The 25,551-nt window shown below is 46.0% G+C and overlaps 1 protein-coding gene across 1 annotated transcript in view; it reads left to right on the plus strand.

Moving 5' to 3' along the window:
• The window catches only part of NUP133 (nucleoporin 133), a 942,256-nt gene that overhangs the window by 682,950 nt on the left and 233,755 nt on the right, over nucleotides 1-25,551 (plus strand). Inside the window, exon 22 of the mRNA XM_069234985.1 lies at nucleotides 9,615-9,733. Coding sequence (XP_069091086.1) covers nucleotides 9,615-9,733 — 119 coding nt within the window. The remainder of the gene's footprint in view (nucleotides 1-9,614; nucleotides 9,734-25,551) is intronic.

The following is a 25,551-nucleotide window of genomic DNA, read 5'->3' on the forward strand; positions in this document are numbered from 1 at the left end:
CCTCGACACTCTCAAAATCTTTGGGGAAGACAAGTAAGTCCAACAAACATAAGAAGTTCAAGAATTCATTCGACTTCGCCACATCTGTTAGTCTGATGTGATGCGGGAACATCTGCACTCGAGGCACCACAACTCAGCGCAACTTGAAACTGGGTCTGCTCCTCACTTCCCCGATTTTCTAAGCGCCGGAGTCACATTTGGGTGGCCTGGCCCCTCTGGAGTGCCTTTGGGCCCCACATGCACAGGACAGGCCCCAACTGGACCAACTTTGGCGGGTTTGCCCTTGGTGTCATTCGAGCCCTATGGATTCCTTGCTGGACCTGGTGGTGACCAGTTTTATGCTTCCCAGGGCAGAGCCTGTTCCTTATTTGTTTTCTAGATCTGAAGAGGGAGACCGATGGGAGAGGTCTGTGGACCCTTATTGTCACCATAGCCCAGAGAAGAACAGGACAACTGGTACGAAGAACTGGTAGAGACCAGTGGTCTAGACACCTAACCTGACACTATGGAGGAGGGAGCCTCTTTTGCAATAATGGTGACCAGGGCGACTGAGGTCCTGGACCTTACGCTACCCTCAGTGGCAGTCGAGCCAAACATCTTGATCGGGGTGCTACAGCTGGGAGTCTCCCCTTCAATGAAGCTCTTAAAGACGTCCTACTCAGGCCTGATCCAAGCCCTGCCCAAGGGCTTCTTTGCATAGGAGGATTGCCCACCTACATACATAGCCCTGCTCCTGAGGACCCATGAGGTTAGTGGTCCAAGCCTCCATGTCCAGAATTAATCCCGGCGCGTTCCATACCACACCACCGTATAGCTAATTCAAGAGACTGGATGATTTTAACAAGAGAATGTTGTCTTCTGCCAGCCTAGCATTGTAGTCCATGTACACCCCGTGCCTATTGTGCCATCAGTCCCATATGATATGGGACTTGATTGTGCAGGTGCTCCTTATGGTCTTAGAGGAGGCAATTTCCGATGGACGAGATTTAGCAAAGTTCACCAAAAGGTGTGGGCTCCACACAACCGACTCGCTGGGCAGAGTGATTTCATTGCTGGTGACCTTGCGGCGCCACACCTGGCTGAGAATGACTGGCATTTCAGGAGATGTTCCAGGCTTGCCTCACAGACATCCGCTTTGATGGCTCTTGCCTCTTTGGAGAGAAGGAGGATTCAGCTCTGGCATGCTTTAAGGTCAGGAGAGCTATGGCTAGGTCCTTGGGCTTGTCTATGGTCCCTCACAAAACTTCAAACCTCCTTCTGTCTCTTTCTTGTCCACAGAAGTGATCTCCAGCCACACCCATACTCTCCCAGCCACCATGGTCAACAGGTTTCCCAGCCTTTTTGTGGCTGAGGGCACAGGTCCCAAAGAGTGTGTGGGACAGGTGGCCAGCTGTCGTGTTAGTTCATTACCTCCATAGTACTCCCCCCCCGCCCCCCCCACCCCCCCGAAAACCAAAAAGGCAGTTGCTGCTTTTAAGTCTTAGTTTGCCCTCTGAGCATCAAGCGTGCCCCGTGTGAGGCTGGATCTGCCATCACCCGCTCCAGTGGTGGTCAGTGACATGAGACCGCTGGGTCCTACAGATTATCCGAAGGGGCTCCTCCCTCCCTTCCCTTTCTTACTGTCCCTCCACCCACTTGACGAAGGACCATCTCTCCTTCCTCCATCAAGAAATGCAAGCTCTGCCTACATCAGAAGTGGGTTGTTTTTGTTATCCCTGCTACTTTCTGGTGCTGAAGGACAAAGGACTTCATCCTATCCTAAACCTGCTCCTTCTCAACCTCTTCTTGAAAAGGAGATGCTCACCCAAGTTATATCTTCCCAGTACCCAGGAGATAGGATGATTGCATTGGACTTGCAAGATGCATAATTCCACTTCTCCGCCCTGTCTGCCCACACACATTACCTGCTGTTCACGGAACATCAAAAACACTTTCAGTTTACTGTTCTTCCATTCGGCCTTACCAGCGCCCCTTAAGTATTCACAAAAGTGATGGCGGTGGTTGCAGCTCATCTGCGGAGGTTGAAGGTTCCAGTCTTTCCCTAAATCGACAATTGCCTGTTGAAGGCCGTCTCACCCCAAGCAGTAGTCTTCTACATTCAGCAAGCCGAAGTCACACTGGACTCCTTCTCAGATATTTCCTTTCGTCTGAGCCATTCTGGACACAATGCAGTTTTGGGCCTATCCTTCTGAGCAGCAAGTCCAGGATTTTCAGTCAATGATTCCAATGTTTCATCCTCTGTTCTGGATTTTAGTAAGACTGACTTGACTATTGGGCCTTCTGCATCCTGCTTCTGACTTATGCCCGTTGACATATGCATGCCCTACAGTGGGGACCTGAAAGCTGTCAGCTCAGCATCAGTGGAATCTCTCAACATGGTTCAGATCTTGGAGAGAACTTCAAAGATTCTTCAGTGGTGGCTAACAAACCGCAATTGGATCAGTGTTAGACATCCCTCCCTTCCTCAACCAGAGCTCACAGTAGTGACAGATGTATCACTCCTGGAATGGGGTGGCCTTCTGGGAGAGGTAGAGATCAGAGGACTCTGGTCTCTGGTGGAGTCAGGGCTCCACATTAAACTGGTGGAGCTTTGAACAATTCACTTTGCATTGAAAGGCTTTCTTCCTTCGATCAGGGAAGGATGGTGCAGGTGTTCACGGAAAACACAACTGCAGGTGGTACTGCAACAAATAGAGTGAGGTGGGGTTGTGAACCCTTTTAAAGAGGCCCTGCGTCTCTGAACACGGCTGGAACATCAGGGGCATTTCCCTGGTGATTCAACATCTGGCAAGTTCCCTGAATGCCAAAGTAGACCTTAAGTAACGCCTTATCTGATAGACACTATCTAGCTGCAGAGGCCTTGCCAATCCTCCCCACAGTGCGAACCAATTATGGTGCAAGGGACACCCATTTCAGGGCCTTAAATTGTCACAGAAGTGGTCAGTTCTCATTGTGGCTCCCCGCTCCTGGTGAGGAAAGTTGAGAAAATTACGGATGTCAGCGTGCCAAGGTGGTGCAAATTTAGGGACTGCACACATCACTTCCATAGTGGCCGATGATTTGGAGCTGAACAGTGCCACCTATCAGCATGCAGGAGTACTGCTTGAAAATGTTTCTGATCCAGTCTGACTCCTGGGGATATTCTAAGGTAAAGAATCTGCAGTTAGATAGTATCTATTAGATACAATGTTACTGACGGTAAGTAACTTGTTCTTCATGTCTAATAGCAAAGTATTTTCTTCATGTCTAAAAAAACAAAGTATTATAAATATAGCCAAGTAAGCCTTGATTGTCTGACAATCTCCTTCAAACCAGTTCCCACATTCCCATATGTACTGCAATGGAGGTGCAGTATTATTGCGTATCTTGCTGCTGGCCGTCTCCCCTCACACTCTTTGCAATGGCATCACAACCTACAATAACTGCAGTACATCACTGCCACAAACTGTAGTACTTGTGTATGATTTGTTTTGTTGTATATTCTGCTGTGATGGAGCTCAATTTTCTATACCTAATTTTACCAGTCCGAGTATCCATTCATTTGCACCACTGGTCAAATGGACCTTGAGATTTATAATATGGGCGTTAGCATCAGTTCAGTTAATTTAAAAATACAGTCACACCCATGTGGTTCCACAAGAACTACAGAGGATCAACCCACAAAGGTTTATAAGCAAATTATAGCAAAAAAAGAGGGGAAAGACGAGGGGCTATAGAGGAGGGCTCATCCTCCCTGCTACAAATAATACAACACAAAATCGAGAGCCCTACTCAAAGTATGGGCTAATCCTTCCTTTGAGAAAAGCAAAAAGCTTTTTGTAGTATAACCTTTACCCACCAGGTTTACCTCTTGGTGGCATGTGGGCATGCGACTACTTGTGTGTTACACTGGAACCCTGTATAGATTCAAATCTCGGAATAGTGAACAGTAGGAGTTGGAAGGTGTTCTTTTAGGTTTAAAAATGCCTGCCTGATAAGAAAGCGTGTTTTATTCAACCTCTCCAGTCGGTATGGTTAAAATATGTGAAAGTTAAAGTGGAAAGTTTGCTCTGGCTTAATGACCCTGCTTTCCTTTCTAAACTGTCTACATGTTTTTGCCACCCTTTCCTATGGCTTTCGAAAGGACCATGAATCTCACTCCCTGAGACCACTCCTTACTTTGCTTTATAGTGGGCCCAAAATGCTTTACAATCATGCACTCTGCATGCCAAATATAAACCATACACTTACTTAGTGTTTGTTTGAAATAATCTGCAACACAAAAGTGAGAATTAGCTTGTAAATAATAATGGGCACCTTATAAAGTGCCCCTTTTGGCACAGTTACCCCCCACCACACTTTTTGCCTGATATTGATGCTGCCTTGACTGAGTATGTCCTGGGATTCTGCTAACCAGGCCCCAGCACCAGTGTTCTTTCCCAAAACTGTACCATTGCTTCCAGAATTGTCACAGCCCAGGAACTCTGTTAAGTCCCTTGTAAAAGGTACCCATGATACCACGGGCCCTGTGACCAGGGAATTTCCCCAAGGGCTGTAGCATGTATTATGATGGGGAGAAAAAGACAGTCGACATGGCATCCCTGTCAGGGAGCCATGCCCTTGAACCACTGCCTGTGGCATAGGTAAGTCACCCATCTAGCATGCCTTACCACCCTAAGACAGGGTGCACAATACCACAGGTGAGGGCATAGCTGCATGAGCAATATGTCCCTACAGTGGCTGCGTCCATTCTTAGACATTGTAAGTGGAGTGTGACCATACTATGTATATGGGTAGGGAGGTTGTCATTACGAACGCCACAGCTCCATAATGGCTCCACTGAAGTCTGGGAAGTTTGGTATCAAACCTCCCAGTCAATAAACCCACACCGATGCCAGTGTTGGATTTATTGAAAAATGCACCCAGTGGGCATCGTAGAGATGCCTCCTGTGTTTCAGCCAAATTTCTAGTGCAGGACTGACCAGTCTGTGGCAGCTTGCTACTTCCAGATGAGTTTCTGTCCACATGAGGGGAGAGCCTTTATGCTCTCTGTGGCTAGAAATAAAATGTGCGCTGGGGCATTCCAGCGAGTGGAGATGCCCGCCCCCGGACAAAGCCCCACTTTTGGTGGCAAGTCTGGCAGGAAAACTAGGAAAACGAGGAGTGACCACCTCAGCTGGGACTACCCCTAAGGTGTCCAGAGCTGAGGTGACTCCCTCCCTGCAAAATCTTCCATCTTGGTTTGGAGGACAGGGACCAATAGGGTTAGGTCTGTGTCCCCCTTGCCAAAGGGAGTGGACACTAGAAGGATGTAGTCACCCTCAGGGACAGTAGCCATTGGCTACTGCCCTCTGAGCCCTGTAGCACCCCTAAATCCAGGATTTAAGGGTTCCCCTGAACCTAGCTCATAAGATTCTTGGCAACCTTACAAGAAGAAAGAAGGGCTGCTAAGCTGACCCGCAGCAGAGATGACTGAAGATACAAACTGACTTGGCCCCGGCCCTACCGGCCTGTCTCCAGCTTCTAAAGCCCTGCTAAAAGAAGGCAACACTTTCTACAGGACCAGTTACCTCTGAAAAGCCTCCAGAGGACTGCATGCACCCCAGCAGAGCAAGAACTCCAGTGGACAGCGGCCCTGTCCAAGAAGAAAACTCCAGCAAACAACTCCAGAACCGCCCCTGATCTGTGAGTCCTGCCTACTTTGCACGCAACGCCCAAGGCATGTGTACAGGTGGCCAAACTGACTAGAGCTGGACCCCAAGCGATTCTGAGCAAGTTCCACCCTGGGTTAACCGCTCCTGTGCAACACCACACCGCCTGCAGCCTGAACTAGGAGGACCACCCTGAACGCAACAGAAGCGGACGAAGATTCCCAATGCCAAAAGGTACCCCTGGCACATCAGCCCCCTGGCCTTGGGGAATCCAATCTTAGGTGCAGCAATGTCCAGCATGCAGCCCTCCTGACCAGGCTTTGCTTTCCTGAAACTGACCCCCTGGACTTGACCTACCTCATCTTTTGTGATCTCCGGTGTCCCCCATAGGAAAGCATTGAGACGCCGACGCTGTGTTTGCACCCTGCACCCGGCCGTCCCTGTGCCACAGAGGGGGTGTGTTTGGTGCTGACTTGTAGCCCTCTCCCGGTGCTCCTCTAAACACCCCCAGGTCTGCCCTCCTAAGACGCGTTTACTTACCTGCAAGCAGGCCTGATTCAGAATGCCCCCAGTCTATATAGAAGCCCATGTTAAATCGACTTCAACTTTGACCTCTGCACCTGGCCTGTTCCCTGTTGCTGGTGGTGGGTGTTTGGGGTTAACTTGAACCCCAACCTGTGGACATCCTAACCCCTGGAGATTGGAACTGTTAGTCTTGTGTTTACCTTGAAACTGTGCTAAAATTTCTTCGCCCCCCCTAGAAACTGTTTCTGGAAATTGCACTGTCAACTTTTAAAACGGATTATTGCTATTTATTCGAAAACCATGTAAATTAACGATTCAAAACAAAGTGGTATTGATGCATATGTTGACTACTTACTTACAAATGTACTTACCTCCAAACTGAATCTTGTGATTCTAGAAATAAAGTAACAAAATATATTTTTGCTATGTAAAAACCATTAGCCTGGAGTTAGACACGGAGTGTGTGCTTTCCTTTTTGTCTGTGTGTGTGTACAACAAATGCTTTGCACTACCCTCTGATAAGCCCAACTGCTCGACCACACTACCACAAAAGAGAGCATTAGTATTATCTACTTTAGCCTCTGTTAAGCCTCTAGGGAACCCCTGGACTATGTGCACACTATATCTCATTTTTATATAGTATATACAGAGCCCGCTTCCTACAGCACTCTATAAAATTCTGTGCATCCAAAAGCAGGGTAGCAGTCCTAAAAGGCTGCTTGTATCAAAATCCAAAATCCACTGTATCATGTTTTCCACCCATGCACCTAAAAAGTAGCGTCCAATTGCTCTGTAAATAGAGGAATATGCAAACCGATCTAGCGCATATGCTGGACTTAACCCCTGTGATAAAAAAAACATTCACACTAAATACACTGCATGCATACTAGATAGTATGTACATACAGAAACACTAATTAGTGCTCCCCCAAATGGTGACGAGGCGAGCCTGTAGTCCCAATCGGCATGTAAAGAGGGAGGCAAAATTAGTCTTTAACTATATCAAGCATGATCTACAATGAGGATTCACTCAGCTATGCTGTACTTACTCTGTCAAGATCTCACCTGGTTTAATAACCTAAATTAGCATCACAGGTACCTGCATGTTAGAAGTATGAGCTCACTTACCAAACTTTTAAACGCTTGTGTCATGCTGACAGTACTGTGCGCATACTGCTCGTGTGAATACCTGGTGCTGGTAGTCCAGACAGCACACCCAGGGGCAATGGAGGGCGTTAGTAAACGTTTGAAGCCTACTCACACTCAAGCTATGTTTAGGAAAACACTTTTCTACACTGTTAAACTAATGTTTATACTTCAGTTACATGAAGTGCAGCTTCCGTATGAGCATATAGCCACATTTTAACAAACGGATTAGTCTAAATTATAACGTGTAATCATCAGGTTCAGAGGGATGTATATTATTGTGATATTTGTTTGAAAATATTTTGTTCTTTTCTGTACTGTTTGCATGATTGTGTGCTAACATTAATGATTTGATTTTCTTTATCTACAATGTTGTCTGTATGTCTCATGTCACTGCAGTGTCCTCTGAAATGATTTCTAAAAATAACATTTGCAAATTAGTACGTTTTTTTTATTTATTTTTATTGGAAGACTTTCTAGAGTCTCCGTTCCACTACTAGTGTATTCACAACATGTCAATCCAGTTGGTAATGGTGTTGAAGTGGCTTCTGCCCAGGGTGACATAACATTTTTCCTTAGTCCATTGTGCTGTACAAATATTGAAATGTCTGGGTGATCAATAGGAGCAGACATTGGAGGTATCAGAGCGCAGTCATTTCCATTATGTCTGCAGCTTTCCACTGCCAGTTTAGTCACACGCCACATCCCTCCCCCTGAATTTAGTGGCCATAAACACCTTCCCTCAAGTGTGTTGGACTCTCTTGAATTGTTTAACAGTCAAGTTTGCTTTTAGCTTTTTCTGCCAGAATTCAAGGAATGGATAATGTTAATGTTGACAACACATTAAAATATATTACCTTAGGAAAAAAGAGTGGAGGCTTAGATCTAGACTCTGCCCGGATATGCTCAAAACCTATGTACTTTTTGGCAGAAAGTGTCCAGTGCAGCTTCTACGCTTCTCAGATACCTGTAGGAAACGTGTGACTGGCAGCAGCGTTATGTGATGTTTGAGTGGTGCTTGTTTTTTAAAAAAATCAGGGGAACATAGCGAACACCCCACCTGGCTTTGACACACTTAAGCTCAGCTGTGAGGGCTGGATTGGTGAACTTGACTAGGTGGACGGGAGAGAGGCCAAGTTAGCCCTGTGCACGCTGGCCATTTCAACACTCCTCCGGGTGATTCAATTGAATTAGCTACAAAAGGCATACCTCACCCCGATACACTTACAGCATGCTAGCAGGATCCCCCAACCCACTTGCTTTCACTGCTCTACTGCCCCGCTGATTTCTACCACATGGTGTGGGACTGTCCGACCCTCTCGCCATATTGTCAGCAGATACAGCACAAACTCTCAGGGGTCTTAGACCTGGGACCTTGAACTAACTTCCAGAGTGGCCCTTTTAGGTATACTTGAAGAGGTTGGCTGCCCCCGGGCTGATTGTACGTTTGTGGGTAGTGCCACATTGGTCGCTAAGTGAGATATTGCCTGGAAATGACTCGCCAGACACCCTGTCCCTGACGGAATGGAGGGCAGGATTAGACTGTTGTGCCCAAATGGAAAAACCCATATATGCTGCACGAGGATGTCTGCATAAACACAACAAGATATGGCGGAGGTGGGGGAGCCTATTATTGTCTGGGGTTGTGATCTGTCAAGTGGTGGATTGTAATGTAAAGATGTTATGCAGATGTAATTTTCTTCTCTTGGGTGGTTTCAAAACGTAATAAAAATGTAGTTATGAAAAAATCTACATGTGATTTACTGTTAAGACGTTGTGAGGACTAGATTAAGGGTGTATGAGGGTTGGAAGAAGGTTAGATATGAAATATGTAAAATCATGGAATTGTAAGAGGGTGTACTTTCTTTTGCACATCACTATAATAGAGTGTGGCTGATTACTGTTACCTAAAAGAACGTCTAAGTAGGTGCATGGGACAAAAACACACATGTTTAGACTTACAATATGTGCTTTGACAGATATTCAAGTCCTATCTACAACCAAAGCAGCTATATTTCATTTTATTGCGTGTAGTGTGTGTACCTTACTAAGCTAATGTTTTTTTTTGTTTAACTCCAGTGGAAAAGATTGCTGTACAAAAGCAATTTCTGTGCTTTAGTTGTAGACCAAAGCACTGCCAGTTCACTCGTGGAGTAACTCTTTAGAAAGAGTGTGTAGGCTAGGATGATCTTATGCAGACAGAAGTTGAATATTTTGCTGTTTATGTAAATATGTTTAGAAAGTAGATGTGACTGTACACATCCTGTTTGTAAATTACCAATTCATTTTTTGTAATTGTTGTTTTTCTTTGGAGAAATCGCGGAACAAGAACGGTTTTTACTACACCAAGAGACACTGCCAAGCCAACTGCAGGAAGAGAAACAGATGAACCTCAATATTATGCCTGTTCTGACCCCAGTACAGCTTATTAAGGCAAGTATCAGACTTTGGCAGCCATCGTAGATATGGTTGTTAGGGGTATGCAAGGGTAGCATGTACTAAGCCTGGCACTAACATGCTGCTCTTGGTCTCAACTTAAAGACTACAGGAGCATGAAAAAGAGATTAGATCAAGTTGTGTGAACCATATTTGTAGTGTTCACACCTTACTTTTATCGTACCCCTCATTAGCACATTGTAGGTTGTTGTGGGGCTAATGTGGGAGAGGGAGCCATTCCTGTTTGTTCAAAGGGCATGCTATGTCACTTCCTTATCCCCTGGTATTTTGCTGAATCAGTGTTCTTGATCGTTAGTACTGTAAATTTCTATCTTTGATTTTCCTTCCACATTTTTTAAACCTACCTGGCCATTACTCACAGCTTTTAGGACAACAGAAATTGTAGTTGCATTATGCTTACACTATTTCATCTGCTTTGATATGCCCTTTTCTGTTTGTCCTCTGTGGAAGGCACCCTTCTGTGACAAAAAGGATTCCTATTGCTAATGGGTCTTTATAACATAATTGAATGATAACATTTCCAATGAATACTTCAACCTGCAGATTCCTCACCTGAATATCCTCAAGCGCCAGGGTGGATCCAGTAAAGTTTTCCTTAACTCTCCTGTGCCGCTAGGGAGTGCAGGCTCCATCTCTACGCCATAAGTGATTCCACACTGATGTCACTGGGGCCATAAAGCACCCCTCGCAGTGCAGTAATATCAGTTCACTTTTTTGTATGTACTTTGATGCAATTCTGGAGCTCGTTCTCTTCATATTTTTTCAGAGTTTGTTCAGTTATTTTTTTTCTGACAAAAAAGTTATTTATGCATATCCACCACCTAGCTATTTAACAGGTGAGGAATCTGAAGACCTAAGCAACCATAACAAGACTACAGTTACATCCCTTTGGTTATGATCTTTCTGTGGGTACTCTGTCTACCTGCATATTTCTCACCAATCCCACCCTCCTCTCTTCTGAAGGTTGGTCATAGATCACATTAATATGGTCCAATCTAGATTGTTGGGCTGCAGTTTGTGACATTGATTGCCATTTCCTATCTCTAACTCTAAGAGCAGATATTGTGATGTCAGTTGCAGCACCAAGATTGGAGCCAGCTTCCCCTCCCAGTGTGGGAATGTTTTTGGATCCAGTGGGGCTTCTGCATATATTCACCAGGGGAGGAATATGCCAGTAAATGAGACCCATCAGAAAGATCGGTCCCCCAAGGATGTACATTTTTCTTCTGGAGCAATACCTTTATTAATTTGTTTGGTAAGAGTTTTCTGCATTGGGAAAGTTACTCCCTTTCTGTTTTTTATGAGTGTTAATGCCAAAGTTTTGCCTGCTCACATGCTATACAAAGGTGTCTAGACATGCCGGTTCCAGTGTTCCTCTGCATGGCCTCCTCAGAATCTTGTTCTATGAGTATCTTTACATTGGCATGCAGTGATTGATTGCTAAGTGCAGCCTTGACAGCTAGCAGTTTATTTCATTTTTAATTTTGTGTTTTTTGGTGGTGGGGACACCGATGTTCTGGCTCATGTTTGTGGTTTTGTGTGCACACTTCTATGCTAAGTATTTTCTATGCCTCAAGGTTGCTCCTACTTGGGTCCCATATTATGTAAGTGAACGCCTTTCTGCCCTAGGGATACACACACTCACACACCTATTCTCACTGTTAAAATATTTCACACTGTAAGTCACTTTTATTCCACTCACAGTATGACCATTAATGGGCATAAGGTGTTCAAGGGATTATAACTACACACATCATCTGACATGCAGTTTTCTAAGCTGCTTTTCAGTTCTTAAAGGATAGGTCCCATCACTATATCAAGTCATTTTCTTCTCTCCTCCTCCCTGTCCTCTGGACGATCTGAGAATTCCTCACTTCAGGAAAGTGGAGAAGAGGAGCTATTTCACTCCCCCTATCTGAAACATCTTTCAAAGACATCCACTCTAAGCTGTGAATGTAAGCAGTTTCCAGAAACCATTCAAACTATCTCTTAACCAGCTGAAACTACTGTTTTTATTAAATAGAAGTTCAGATATGCAGCAGGCAACTCGTTGTGTAAGGAATATTCAGAAGAAAAATAACATATCAGTGCCCTTTTAACCTCTCTCTTACGTTTTATGCTTTTGATTGCACTTACTTCGACTTAGTAGTAAAGCATAACTGCCTATGCTGTATATCATATTTGGGTACTAAGGTTTTGTTGCAGTAAAACAACTTATGAGACCGCAACAGCTGATTTTTATTTTAAGTCCTCATATGACCATAGCTATATATTAAATCTGTTCTTAATGCCTATGGTGGTCGCTAGAGTCAGTCGTTTGTCTAGGAAGTTATTGTGGTGGGTACCCCCTGACAAGATCCAAAAATAGGTGAGACCCGGTCATATGACCCTGATAATATTGCTCATGCCTGACATTTGTGAGATTCTAGCCAGTTGATATGTGGTTGCACAATTTCAAAGTTTAAAATGTCCTGTAAATGTGAAGGCATTTTAAATTGGAGGCTAAAAGTTAGGTTAGTATCCTCAGATTGATTTTTGAAAGCAGTGCAAGTTCATCATACAGAATAGAGTATGGGTGAAGAGTGGCCTCATTTGAATTTAGAAACGCCCAACCCTCCTATTAAAATTACACTTTTGATTTTTGTTATTTCACTGTAAATTAAATTATTTACCCATTTGTGTATTTGTTTGATGAATGCTTTTTCTTTATTGTCTGTCTATTGTTTAGCTGTTCAAAACATTGAAATGCTTAGGTTAGGTCCTTTGGATTCCAGTAATAACTGTATGGGTTCCCAGATTTCAGTAATGAATAAGTGGGGGTCCTCAGATGTCATAAGGTTAACGACTACTACTCTAGCCAATAACAACATAAAATAACTTATTTTTACTATTTGGTAATCATACATAAAGACTCCATGTGCCAAAAGTAATTAATGAGCCTGTTACATATAGTTCTTTGCAGAGGACATTGTAGATGTTACTACTTACAACTTATCTAAAAACGTGGAGGAGTGGGTAGTGCTGAAATATATGTGAGCCATTAACACCTGATGCATTACTTTTTGGACCAGTTATAACGTGGGCCTCTCTAAACGTCATTAATTCCTCTGAAGTCCAGTATCGCCTTTAGCTGGTAAAGAGTATTACTCTCTAAGTGATGCGACTTTCATAACTTTGCATCTGATGGTTCTTGTTGGATATCTTGGGGCTCTGTCCTTGGCAAGCATGTTTCTCAGATTGTCTTGTGTGCCTTTAAATCTTTTTTGGCAGGGTTTTGTAGCAAATTATACCAAATGGCCACTTATAACTGGAAGGCCAGGTCCAAAAACTGTATTCTCTAAAAGTAGACGGGACAGGAGTAATTTTCGAGCACTCTGCAGTCTGAATAGGTATTAGTATCCTAAGCATCTTTCTTGCAAACATTCAGGACTTCCAGGAGAATCACAATGATCTGATAGTCCATAATAAAACATTCATGTAGCCATTCTAATAACAAAGCCTTGCTGCAGTTTAAAGTTTCTTTAATCTTAAAGATTTTTTTAAAATACTGGTATGGTACGATGTGATTTGACCCCACTATCATCAGTAACTCCTATTGCTGTCCTAATATTTTTAACTGTATGGCCCAAGAATACATTTATAAGTTTGGTAGCGCTAGTGCCCCTTTCAATTCAAGTAGGCTTTATTTGGTGGTATTATAACAACCATAAACACAACCTCACAGCAAAGTAGAAAATAAATAGATCATACAGTGATTAAAATTGATAAAAAATACATTAAAATGACCATCGATTTATACAGTAAGATAAAACTAGGTCAGTCCCTCATCAAATCCCTTGCGCGCATAGCAGCTTTTAAAAAAAACTAGCAACACGAAGACAATATCTTCTGACAACGTTGGCAGAAATGAAAGGGTTGGACGAACCTCTTTAATGCCACGCTCTTTAAGAAGGGGAATTAAGTATCCCTTTCTCGGAACCTCATAATATTTTCAAAAGAGAACAAAGTGCATGGTGTCCTGCGGAGACAGGGTCTCCTGCAGGGTCGCAGCTGCAGGGTGCTAGAGATGAAGATTCATGCCACCTCTGAGGAAATGCTTAAAGCTGAGGTATCGGATTCAACCTAAATCTGGTTAGCAGGAAACAAGCACAGTAGAAAGTTACCGTTGGAAGGTAGGCCTCTATAAAAAGACACGTTTTCAACAATAAGTACTTCTGCCCAAGACCTACTGAAGAGATTCTGTTTCTCTAGCTAACATTTTGTTTCTTGAAAAATTATCTTTCAACCAACCACGATCAGGGTTTATAATTTTGTCTGGACAGGTTAAATGACCCCCTCACCCCTCAAGGGTATGAAGTTCTTTATCAATATACTTAATCCGGGGGATTCAGAAAGCAAAATCGAGGGATAGATGTCTTGTAACATCTCCCTATTCAATTGTTCTCCTTTGGCCCACTTGTCAGCCCAGCATGAGAGGGGACTGAGGGCAATGGTGTCACTAACGTAGCTAAACCCCAGTTCTTCATGCACTATATATGTGGTGGTACTTTGTGGGACACAGAGCAACCGTTGTAAAAACTTGTTTTCCTGCCTGGAGGGGGTCATGCCTGACATACTCCCCAAATCTCACTCCCAACATCCTCCCAAATCTCACTCCCATACATCACTTTAGATACTTTTAAGGAAATGCCTTCCTTGGCATGGTTACCCCCTAACATTTTGCCTTTTGTTGATGACAGTTATGATTGAAAGTGTGCTGGGACCCTGCTAACCAGGCCCCAGCAACAGTGTTCTTTCCCTAAACTGTACCTTTGTTCCCACAATTGGCACAGCCCTGGCACACAGATAAGTCCCTTGTAAATTGTACCCCTGGTACCAAGGGCCCTGTGGCCAGGGAAGGTCTCTAAAGGCTGCAGCACGCATTATGCCACCCTGGGGACCCCTCACTCAGCACACGCACACTGCCTCCCAGCTTGTGTGTGCTGGTGGGGAGAAAATAACTAAGTTGACATGGCACTCCCCTCAGGGTGCCAAGCCCACCACTCACTGCCTGTGGCATAGGTAAGTCACCCCTCTAGCAGGCCTTACAGCCTTAAGGCAGGGTGCACTATACCACAGGTGAGGGCATAGTTGCATGAGCACTATGCCCCTACAGTGTCTAAGCAAAACCTCAGACATTGTAAGTGCAGGGTAGCCATAAAGAGTATAACACAATTACGAACTCCACAGTTGGCTACACTGAAATCTGGGAAGTTTGGTATCAAACTTCTCAGCACAATAAATGCACACTGATGCCAGTGTGTGATTTATTGTAAAATACACTCAGAGGGCATCTTAGAGATGCCCCTTGAATACCAGTCCGACTCCTAGTGCTAGGCTGCCACGTTTCTGCCAGCCTGCGCAACCAGACGAGTTTCTGGCCACATGGGGTAGGTGCCTTTGTCACTCTGTGGCCAGGAACAAAGCCTGTACTGGGTGGATGTGCTTCTCACCTCCCCCTGCAGGAACTGTAACACCTGGCGGTGAGCCTCAAAGGCTCATGCCTTTTGTTATAGCACCCCAGGGCATCCCAGCTAGTGGAGATGCCCCCCCTCCCCCTCTGGCCATTGCCCCCACTTTTGGCTGCAAGGCTGGAGGAGATAATGAGGAAAACAAGGAGTCGTCACCCACTAGTCGGGACAGCCCCTAAGGTGCCCTGAGCTGAGGTGACCCCTGCCTTTAGAAATCCTCTATCTTGAGTTTGGAAGATTCCCCCATAGGAATAGGGATGTGCCACCCTCCCCTCATGGAGGAGGCACAAAGAGGGTGTAGTCACCCTCAAGGACAGTAGCCATTGGCTACTGCCCCCACACCTAAACACACCCCTAAGTTCAGTATTTAGGGGCGACCCTGAACCCAGGAAGGACTGCTGACCTGAAAGCCCTGCAGAGACAACGGAGATGACAACTGACTTGGCCCCAGCCCTACCAGCCTGTCTCCAGATTCAAAGACCCTGCACAGCAACGCATCCGACAGGGACCAGTGACCTCTGACGACTCAGAGGACTGCCCTGGACCTGAAGGACCAACAAAACTCCAGAGAACAGCAGCACTGTTCAAAACCTGCAACAACTTTGCAACAAAGAAACAACTTTCAAAGAACTCTTTTCCCCCCGGAAGCGTGAGACTTCACGCTCTGCACCCAATGCCCCCAGCTCAAGTTCAGGAGAACCAACACCGCAGAGAGGACTCCCAGGCGACTACAACGTTGTGGGTACCCTGAGCCAAACCCCCCCCCCCCTACTCCCACAACCCGACAGCGACGCCTGCAGAGAGGATCCAGAGGCTCCCCTGACCGCGACTGCCTGGTAACAAAGGAACCGATGCCTGGACCAAGCACTGCACCCACAGCCCCCAGGCCCGAGAGGAACACCTACCAGTGCATGAGTGGCCAGCAGGCGGCCCTCATCCTAGGCCAGTTGGTTGCTGGCCCGAGAAGCCCCCCTGTGCCCCTCCTGCATCACCTAAGTGACCCCCGTGGCCCTCCATTGCTTTCAATAGCAAACCCAACGCCTACTTTGCCTACTGCACCCGGCCGCCCCTGTGCCGCTGAGGGCGTGTTTTGTGGGCTTGCGTGTGTCCCTGCCCCCAGTGCTCTACAAAGACCCCCTGGTATGCCCCCCCGAGGATGCAGGTAATTACCTGTAAGCAGACTAGGACTGGAGCACCCCTGTTCTTCATAGGTGCCTTTGTGTTTTGGGCCCTCCTTTGAGCTCTTCACCTGACCGGCCCTGTGTTGCTGGTTGCTGTGGCTTTGGGGTTGTCTTGAACCCCCAACGGTGGGCTGCCTATGCCCAGGAGACTGACACTGTAAGAGCTTTACTTAACTGAGAAACTTAACCGAACTTACCTCGCCCAGGAACTGTTGATTTTTGCACCGTGTCCACTTTTAAAATAGCTTACTGCCATTTTGACCTAAACTGTGTGCACTTCTGCTTTGAATCAAAGTTCTGTACTTACCTGTGTGAACTACCTTGCATTTTATGTACTTACCTCAAATCTTGAATCTTGTGGTTCGAAAATAAATTAAGAAAATATATTTTTAGTATAAAAACTATTGGCCTGGAGTTAAGTCTTTGAGTGTGTGTTCCTCATTTATTGCCTGTGTGTGTACAACAAATGCTTAGCACTACCCTCTTATAAGCCTACTGCTCGACCACACTACCACAAAATAAAGCATTAGTATTATCTAATTTTGCCACTATCAACCTCTAAGGGGAACCCATGGACTCTGTGCACACTATCTCTCACTTTGAGATAGTATATACAGGGCCAACTTCCTACAGTACTGTTTTAGCTCGATAGACTTGTAGCAGGGCATTAAACTGCAACCTTCTAGGTCTGGAGGCAAATTTCCAGATCGCAGCATTGGACCTATTGGCAACAGACGTCTTATCTGAAAGTGCCCTTTTCTTTAAAGACTCATCTTTTTCCATGATAAATGCAACACTTTCATGGCCAAAAAACTGCTTGATCTTTCCCTGTATTTTTTACAGCAGCTTCTTCATTAAAATGCAGGAGGATTATTTAAAATAGGAATTTAAGTTTGGAGAGAACATAAATCTTCAGTAGCTAGCTTTACATTTGTGAGAAAAAAAAATGTATTTATTGTTTTAACATCTGCTCAGTTTCTCCCAACTTTTTCAATATTAGCCTTGATCAAGGTGTCTAAGTCTTTTGTTACACGGGCCCCTAAATATGTTGTAGCACCCACCTCTTGAGAAGAGTTATTGTCCGATCTCCATGGCATTAAATCTGATTTGTTTTTGTCCACCAGGTAGCCAGACATCTGGCCAAGCTCATCCTTGATCTCATCTACATGGAGGATGGTTCAGGTGAAGTCAGAGGTGTATACCACCATGTCGCCTGAAAATTGCACTACATGTTTTTTGTGGGTTTATTAGCCTCAAAATCTAATTGTTCGTACTCCTTGACCCAATTTCAATTTCCTAGTTGTTCAATGTATAGGTTGAATAGGGCTGATGAAAACTAGCCCCTCTAGTGTTCTCCTAGTAGCAAGGAACCCTTAGTCAGGTGTTCTTTAATACACAAGCTAGCCCGGAGGAATGTCATTTCCGCTGTCGGTTTTTATCCAGTGCCATACAGATTTATGGGATAATCCACAAAAACCTGTCAGTTAACACAATGGAGACTCATAGCCATGTCTTTGGTCTTATATCTAACTAGATTGAGTAAGAAAATGCAATATCAATATTGGCTATTAATCTATGGGCGAGGTTGCATTCTCGTTTGGATTCACCATTTTGGTCTTCATGAATTTGCGGCTCCATATAGTTGTTGTGTGTTTGCCGTTATACCTGAGAAGCTCTTATAATTGCTGTTAATGAGTGATGTAGAGCGATGCTCTTCAAAACTGGTTAGATCTTTCGCTAACTTCAAAATAACTGAGACAGTAAAGTTGAGACCATGTATCTGCAGCTTTGTTGTATGGAAATGCCTTTTTATATGGTCACCCCCAAGTTTATAGACTGATGCTGCTGGTTTTTTGACTCAGAGTGCACTGAGTCCTGCTAACCAGATCTCAGTGCCCATTCCCTAAAAGTGTATGTTGAAATGGCTATACCAAATGGGAAATGGATAACTTACTTGTAAGTAAACGGTGCCCAGGGCATGTAATTTAGTGGGATACCCCAGGGCTTGCAGCACAGATTGTGCCACCCTGGAGGTTCCCCAGGTAAAACAAGTCTCCCAGTCCACTGCTGTAGACTGGTATAGCAGTTGTGCACCTCTAGCCCAGATTTGCAATTGCAAGCAATGGCAAAGCCACCACTTCCTCTGGATGTGTGCATAAATCACCCCCTCTGGCTAAAGGTAGGGTGCAACATATGATACAGACAGGATTTGTAATTTGCATGTCCTGACAGTAAAACACGGGAAGCTACAGTTCTACTGTGAAAAGATGTGCTTGCCCAATTGGCGAGTGCAGGGTTACACGCTGACCCCTCAGCTGTGCTAATTCTGCAACGATGTGACCAAAGTGTGCACTCCAAGTTACCAAACAGCTCGTTACATTAAGCCTGACTATCTCAAGTAATTTTTTATTATTGATTTATGAAATTGCCAGACAACAGAGTATACCATATAGACATGTCCCATCTCAAATTACAGTAGTCATTCAAGTCGATACATATTATACATGCTGCAGTTTGACAATCCTCCCTAAAGAACATTGGTAAATATAAAAGGAAATTAAAGAAAAAAAACATAGAACCGACGCTCAATATACACATGGGCCATTGGATATGATTACAACAACAGGGATCGGAAATTCCTACTGTCAGAGCTTACAAAGCTTGGTAATCATGGAGATGTGGAAGTCAAAGCACACCTATACTCCTGTTAATGAAGCCGAGGGCGCAATATCTATTTTGGCTTGCTCGACATCTACTATGGCTAGTTAGGCATGCAAGTAACGTTCAAGGGGAAGCCATATATCTTTAGGGTGGGATTTTAGGGGCATAAGATCCCAGAAAGAAGCAAGCTGTTCCTGACAATATGCAGCATCAGTGAGCCAGTCTGTTACAAGCGGCACCGAGCGCACACCCCATCACCACTCTGCGCTTAACAAGCAGCAGAAGAAGAATCGCTGTTGGTGAAATTCAGTAGGGACATCATTAACATAGCCCAGCGATGTCACTACAGGTGTGCACTGGAGTTGGTGTCCCATGATGTCATGAATTCTCGCAAGTATTTTGGTCCAGTATGCAAAGATTATCTGGCAATTCCAAGCAAGGTAGGAACATGGTAAGCAACACGCATCACTATCTAGGCCCATGCGAAGCAACCGCACAGGAGTGTAATACAGAGGGTATATGTTTTTTAAATGGATAATGTGAAACCTGTGGTTGGGGGAGACCGCGCATGCCTGCGTGCAGCAATATTGCCATTGCTCATTGGTGAGGGGCAGAACTATGTCTAAGTACCACGCCATCTTGCCCTTCGGGGTGCAGATCGGTCGTGTGGTCTGCAAAGCAGCGTTATTAACTTAAGAGGGAATGGATTGGTCAGAGTTGTCTCAAGCACCTGAAACAGAAGCAGGACATCAGGGAACCAAGCATAAAGTGCACGATGTGCGGCACTTAATTGATAGTATGTGAACATGTCAAGGAGGGTTGGTATAATGGTCCGGAAGGGATTACTGTTATGAAAGAAAGGTGCCGTCAGGGTATGTCATCCATAGATGTTAGGTTCAGTTTTCGCAGGCAGGTGCTCATTCCCGAATCAGCGGTGACGGGGAAGGTGGGATGGTCGATTAGGGGTACAGCTGGAGCAAAAAGATGCTCGAGGTGTGCTCTGCTTTGGAGTTTGTTCCACGCCCACACCGTGCATGCCACCATATCAATCGGTACGCACAGGCACTTTAGGGCCAAGAACATCACCGTCCAGAGGGGGCATGACGCAGCCTGGTCAGTCTCAGGAGCTGTGTGGTCAAGAAACTGTATAGGGAAGAGCCAGTAATGTACAAAATGAGCCTGGGCACAAAAGTAATGTAAATCCATATCTGGAGCGCCCAGTTCACCCTGTTCAAACAGCAGGGTCAGGACTTCTGAAGCAATGTGTGGCTGTCTTCCTTCCCAAACCAGCGAGATAAGGTGTGATTTAAACTTGCGAAGGAAGTGCAGAGGCAGCAGAAGCAGTAAGTTAAGGAATAGATATAAACATTTTGGCAGTATCAACATTTTCACAATGGTTAAATGGGCAGTTAGCGACAGCGGGAACCGCTTCCAGCTCTCAAGTCTTTCATCCAGCCATGTGAGTAGTTGCCCATAGTTGCTTTTCCACAGCTCATCTATCTTTACAGAGCACACCCTGAGGTATTTGACAGGACCATCTGCCCAGGTAAGTGGGGAAATCTGAGGTGAATGGGAGCACTGCATCAGTGGGAAGATAACACCCAAGTGATCTCTATCCCCGATAGTCCACCAAAGCTAATAAATTCTCTAATAAGAGGCACTAGATGCACTCGTGGATCGCTAACATTTAGTGTAACAGCGTCCACATAAAGCGGTACTAGAATCCTGCGAAGGGTGAAGGCAAGACCGGCGTGAGTGTGATGTTGACGAAGCCAAGCAGCGAGCGGCTCCATGGCAGTTGCAAAAAGAATGAGAGACATGGGGCAGCCATTTTGGGTGCCCCTCATCTGCCTCGAAAGGTGCAGTGATGTTGCCGTTGACATAAAACCGAGCCACCGGGTGGGTATAAAGCAGCCAAATTGATTTAATGAAGGTTGGGCTGAGACCTATGTGCGCAAGTAAAGTGAAAAGGTATGGATATTCAAGATAGTCGAACGCCGTGGTGGCGTCCAGGATAACTGCTGTGGCAGGGAGACTTGGGTGGATAGTGTGTGGCGTCCAGGATAACTGCTATGGCAGGGAGACTTGAATGGATGGTGTGCAACAAAGCAAAGAATATGCGTAGGTTGTGTGTTGTGGACCTGCCCAGCACAAACCCAGCCTTGTCAGGTCACACTTTGGTCAGCAATAGTGGCAGCAGACGCAAGGCAAGAGGTCTGGCAAGTATCTTGTTGTCTATATTTATCATAGATAATGGGCGAGAGGAGTCACAACGGTGAGGGTTTTGCCCGGTTTAAGGATGGTCACAATGAGGGCTTCGTGCATGGATGCCGACAGAATACCAGTGGACAGCGATTCCTCATACATGACCAACATATGTGGTACAATCAAGCGGGCATTCTCCTTATAAAATGCAATGGTAAAGCCATCAAGGCCAGGTGTTTTTCCTGTGGGCCAGCAATAATAACCCTGACAACTTTTTCTGCGTTTAAAGGTTCATCTAGATACCTCTGATGTCCCTCATGAAGCCATAAGAGTTGAATGGAAGCAAAATAAGCCGCAAAGTCCATGGGCTCTGAATTGTGATGAGTGCGGTATAAAGTTGAGAAAAAATCAGTCATGATTGTCTGTACAGCTTCCATGCCCATATGCGCATTTGCCTGATCGTCATGAAGTTCTGTAACATATTTGCTTGCCCAAGGCTTATGGAGCAGTTGGGCCAGCGATTTGCCCAGCCTATCCCCTTCTCCAAAGCGCCTAGCACGTACCTCTCTGCCAAGATAGTTCTTCTCCCTCTGCACTGCTGCCTTGTATTCCGATAAGTTACTACAGATGGATGCAAGAGTAGCAGTATGTAGCTCTTTAAAGAACATAAGTTCAAGTTCCCTAATTTCTTGCCCACAATCGACTCGCAAAGAGTGGAGTACACCTGCCTGCTTTGCTATGCATGCTCCACTGATCACAGCCTTAAAGGTTTCCCGAAGTATCGATCTTGAGGTCCCCTCATTGTCACTGTGCTCAAAGAATGCCACTATAGCATTCCTGATGTTCTCCCTAAAGACCTGGTCTCTCTGGACTCCCGCTCGGAGCTTCTATGAGAAGGCGCGGGGTACCCGGGACAGTAGTTCAAGTTCCAACAAAACAGGAGCATGGTCCGAAAGCATCCTTGGTAAATGGGAGACCTGGACTGTGCAGACAAGTGCATCTTTGGATGCCAGCCAAAGGTCTATACGAGATCATGCAGAATGTCCCGTAGTGATGCATGTAGCCTCCCTCTGATCGGGATGCCAAGACCGCCAGAGGTCAGTCAGGGCAAAATAATCCATGATTGTGCGCAGTTGTGTCGCTGCCAGGGGTTGTGGATGTCCAGTATCACTGGATCTATCTTAGGGTTCAGCACTATATTGAAGCCCACCTCCCCCCCACCACCACCAAATAAAGGAATAATTTTGTCAGCATAGGTAATGCGTAGCTGTGCAGGATATAAGAGTGAGTATTTGGCATCCGTGCGCTGGGGGCCCTTTTTACTGGCAGGAAGTCACTGCACACCAATTTCACTGACAAGGTAAAGTCCTGAAAAATCGAGATCTCAGAACCACTGTTGTGGCGTGGCCTATTTTCTTAAACAAGGTGCAGGGATGTATCACAGTCCCAATAATTAAAGACGTGTGCAATAATGGCGCAGGGCCCCAGTGTGCAGTCTAGGGCTGAGGGACCTGTGGGCCCACTTCACCGGGAAAAGGGAGGAAAAGACTTGCCATATCCTCCACAAAGTCCTCCGTTCTGCCCATCGCTGTTGACTCCTGCACTCCCATAATACGCTAATTGTTCTGGCGGGAGCGGGCTTCTAAATCTTCATTCTTATTCCGTATTACTTCTAGTACGTTTTCCGTGCGCAGAAGCTTTTCCCTGTCCTCATTGTGGACATTTTCCGCTTTGGATGTGCAGTACTCTAATTGGTCCAGGTGGTCATCGTGTTTGTCTACCTTTCTTTAAGTCAATCAAAACGGTGAGCAAGGAGGTCTGTTTTATTATCAATTGCTGTCCGGCTTTGCTTTAAATCCAAAAACATGAGGTGAATATCTGGGGTCGGGGACACACCTGTATACTCACTGTTTCCTGTGCATCTCGGTGCAGCGACTCCATAGAACGTTCATTGGTTATCCAAGGAACGGCGTAGGTGCGCACTGCACTACTGAACTAGCTTGGCTCCAAATAATCAGTGCCAAGCTCAGGTTGAATAGGTGGGGGGAGAGAGTCCCATAGTTTAAGTGCTATAGCACTGTCAGGCGCATAAAGTGATCTCCTTGCCAGCCAAAACGGGGTCCGACCAGCCCTTGCTTCGGGCACAGTCCAACATGTCAGTTGTCCAGGGCCATCCACAGACCCCTCTATGCCCTGCACAATCGCAGGGGGCACGAGCAGGCCAGGGAGACACTAGTAGTGAATGCCAGTGTTGCAGTGCTTAATTTGTAAATAAAAAGGTGCCGTGCTCAAAGCTCTCCTTCTAAACTCGCGGCTGCTGCAACTAAAAGTGCGAGCACATAATGCTGAGGCAGGGTAATCCTAAAGCCATCTCAGGACTCTTTAATGCATTTAAAGCCACTCCCTGCCCCTTTAGATCACTCTTGCAGCTTCCTGCTTTTCCCCTTTGTGACGCTTTTTCATTTTTCTCTTCCACCATCTTTCCCACGTGTCTTTTGCTCACAGTAAATGCTTGAGACAGAAAACCAGTGGCGGCCCGTCCTTTAGGGCGGAGGGGCCACACCCTCCACCTTTTGCCCCTCATGAAGAGTGTCTGTCCGGCTGAACAAAGGCCAGCCTGACAGACACTTCATTTTCAGCTCAGACAGCCAGGAGTGAACCATGCGCAATTTGCGCAGACTCCTGGCTGCCTGAGCTGAACTTTGCTGGGCTGAGGAGATCACAGCTCCTATAGGCGTGACCTCCTCGGCTCAGCAAAGGTGCCTCGAGGCCCTCCCCTGGGTGACGGGGAAAGCGTCACCCATTGACACTCGCCCTGAAGCGCCCAGGGCGAGTGTCAATCAGTGACACTTCGTCACAGAGTGGGGTGGGGTCAGCAGTCTCACTGACCCCATCCCACTCTGTGACTAGGCTGAGACTGCCGCCTTCCCTCATTGGCTGATCTAAGGTAAGCCAATGAGGGAAGTCATCAGTCCCAACCCTCCTGGGACCTGGAGGCTGATGGTAAGTGTGTGTGTGTGTATGTGTGTGATGTTTTAAATTGAATGTTTGGTGTGCGTGCATGTTTGAGTGTTATGAGTGTTGTTAATGGATGTGCGTGTGTGTGTGAAAGAATCAGTGCGTGCGATATTTTAAAATGAATGTTTGGTGCAGGCGTGCATGCTTGAATGTTATGGATGTGCGTGCGTGTGTGAAAGAATGAGTGTGTGTGATGTTTTAAAATGAATGTTTGGTGCGTGTGTGCATGTTTGAATGGTATGAGTGTTGTTAATGAATGTGCGTGCGTGTCTGTGTTTGAAAGAATGTGTGTGTGTGCCCCGCCCCCCTCCCTTCTAAAGCTGCCGGCTGCCACTGCAGAAAATTAATCGCCGGCCCTCAGAAATAAGTGCCGGTGCTCCGCCCCGGAAACAACAAGCACAAATTAAGCACTGCAGTGGTGCACAAAAGTATCATTCAGAGTAGTTACAGAGAATAGCCAAACGTCAGGTTCAGGCATATTGCAGGAGGATCTCAGTCGGCACAAACTGCCTTGTAGCAGGTCGATACCCACCACATCCCAGCCACTGGGGGGTTTGAGTGGGTCCCGCCACTGCCTCCAGGGCAGGATCAGATGACTCACAAGACAGTAGACTGCTATGTAAAGTAGTCGGGAGAGGTCCGCATCACAAGGCACCACAACACACCAAAGAACAGTTACCAAGCATACGCAGCCAGCAAGCAGCTGCGGGCAATACAATGCGTGAAAGGACTGTCAATTACTGTCCAGTCCACCTGTCCGCACTCAGATATGCGCTGGCACGCAGCGACCGGTGTCAGTGGCCCTATGAAGTATGGGTGCAGTTATGTACAGTACACATTGTTCTTCCAAGCAATCCTTGGGTGCAGCAATCCCCCAGCGCAGGCCACTACTAGTATTATTTTGTGAAAATTGCTTTGGAGGTACTTCAATCTGACCTAAATATTGTATGTGCTGAAGTCCAGGACCACTTGCTTCCATGGTCAATAGCGCACCATAGCGCAGAAAGTCTACAGCGCAAGGGCCGCCGCCGATTCAGCACTCACCATCGGCAGTTCTATGATGTCCTCCATAGGTGTGGCAGACAGGCCCTGGGCAGCCACCCCCAGCACTGGCAACAGGGGGAGGCCGCAGCACAACACCAGGGAATCCCCTCGAGTTGGCCCGCACAGTACCCATACAGGCCCACCAGCCCTCAATGGGATGGCGCTCAGCAGCACC

Source organism: Pleurodeles waltl, chromosome 5 (assembly GCF_031143425.1).
Source record: "Pleurodeles waltl isolate 20211129_DDA chromosome 5, aPleWal1.hap1.20221129, whole genome shotgun sequence".
NCBI lineage: Eukaryota > Metazoa > Chordata > Amphibia > Caudata > Salamandridae > Pleurodeles > Pleurodeles waltl.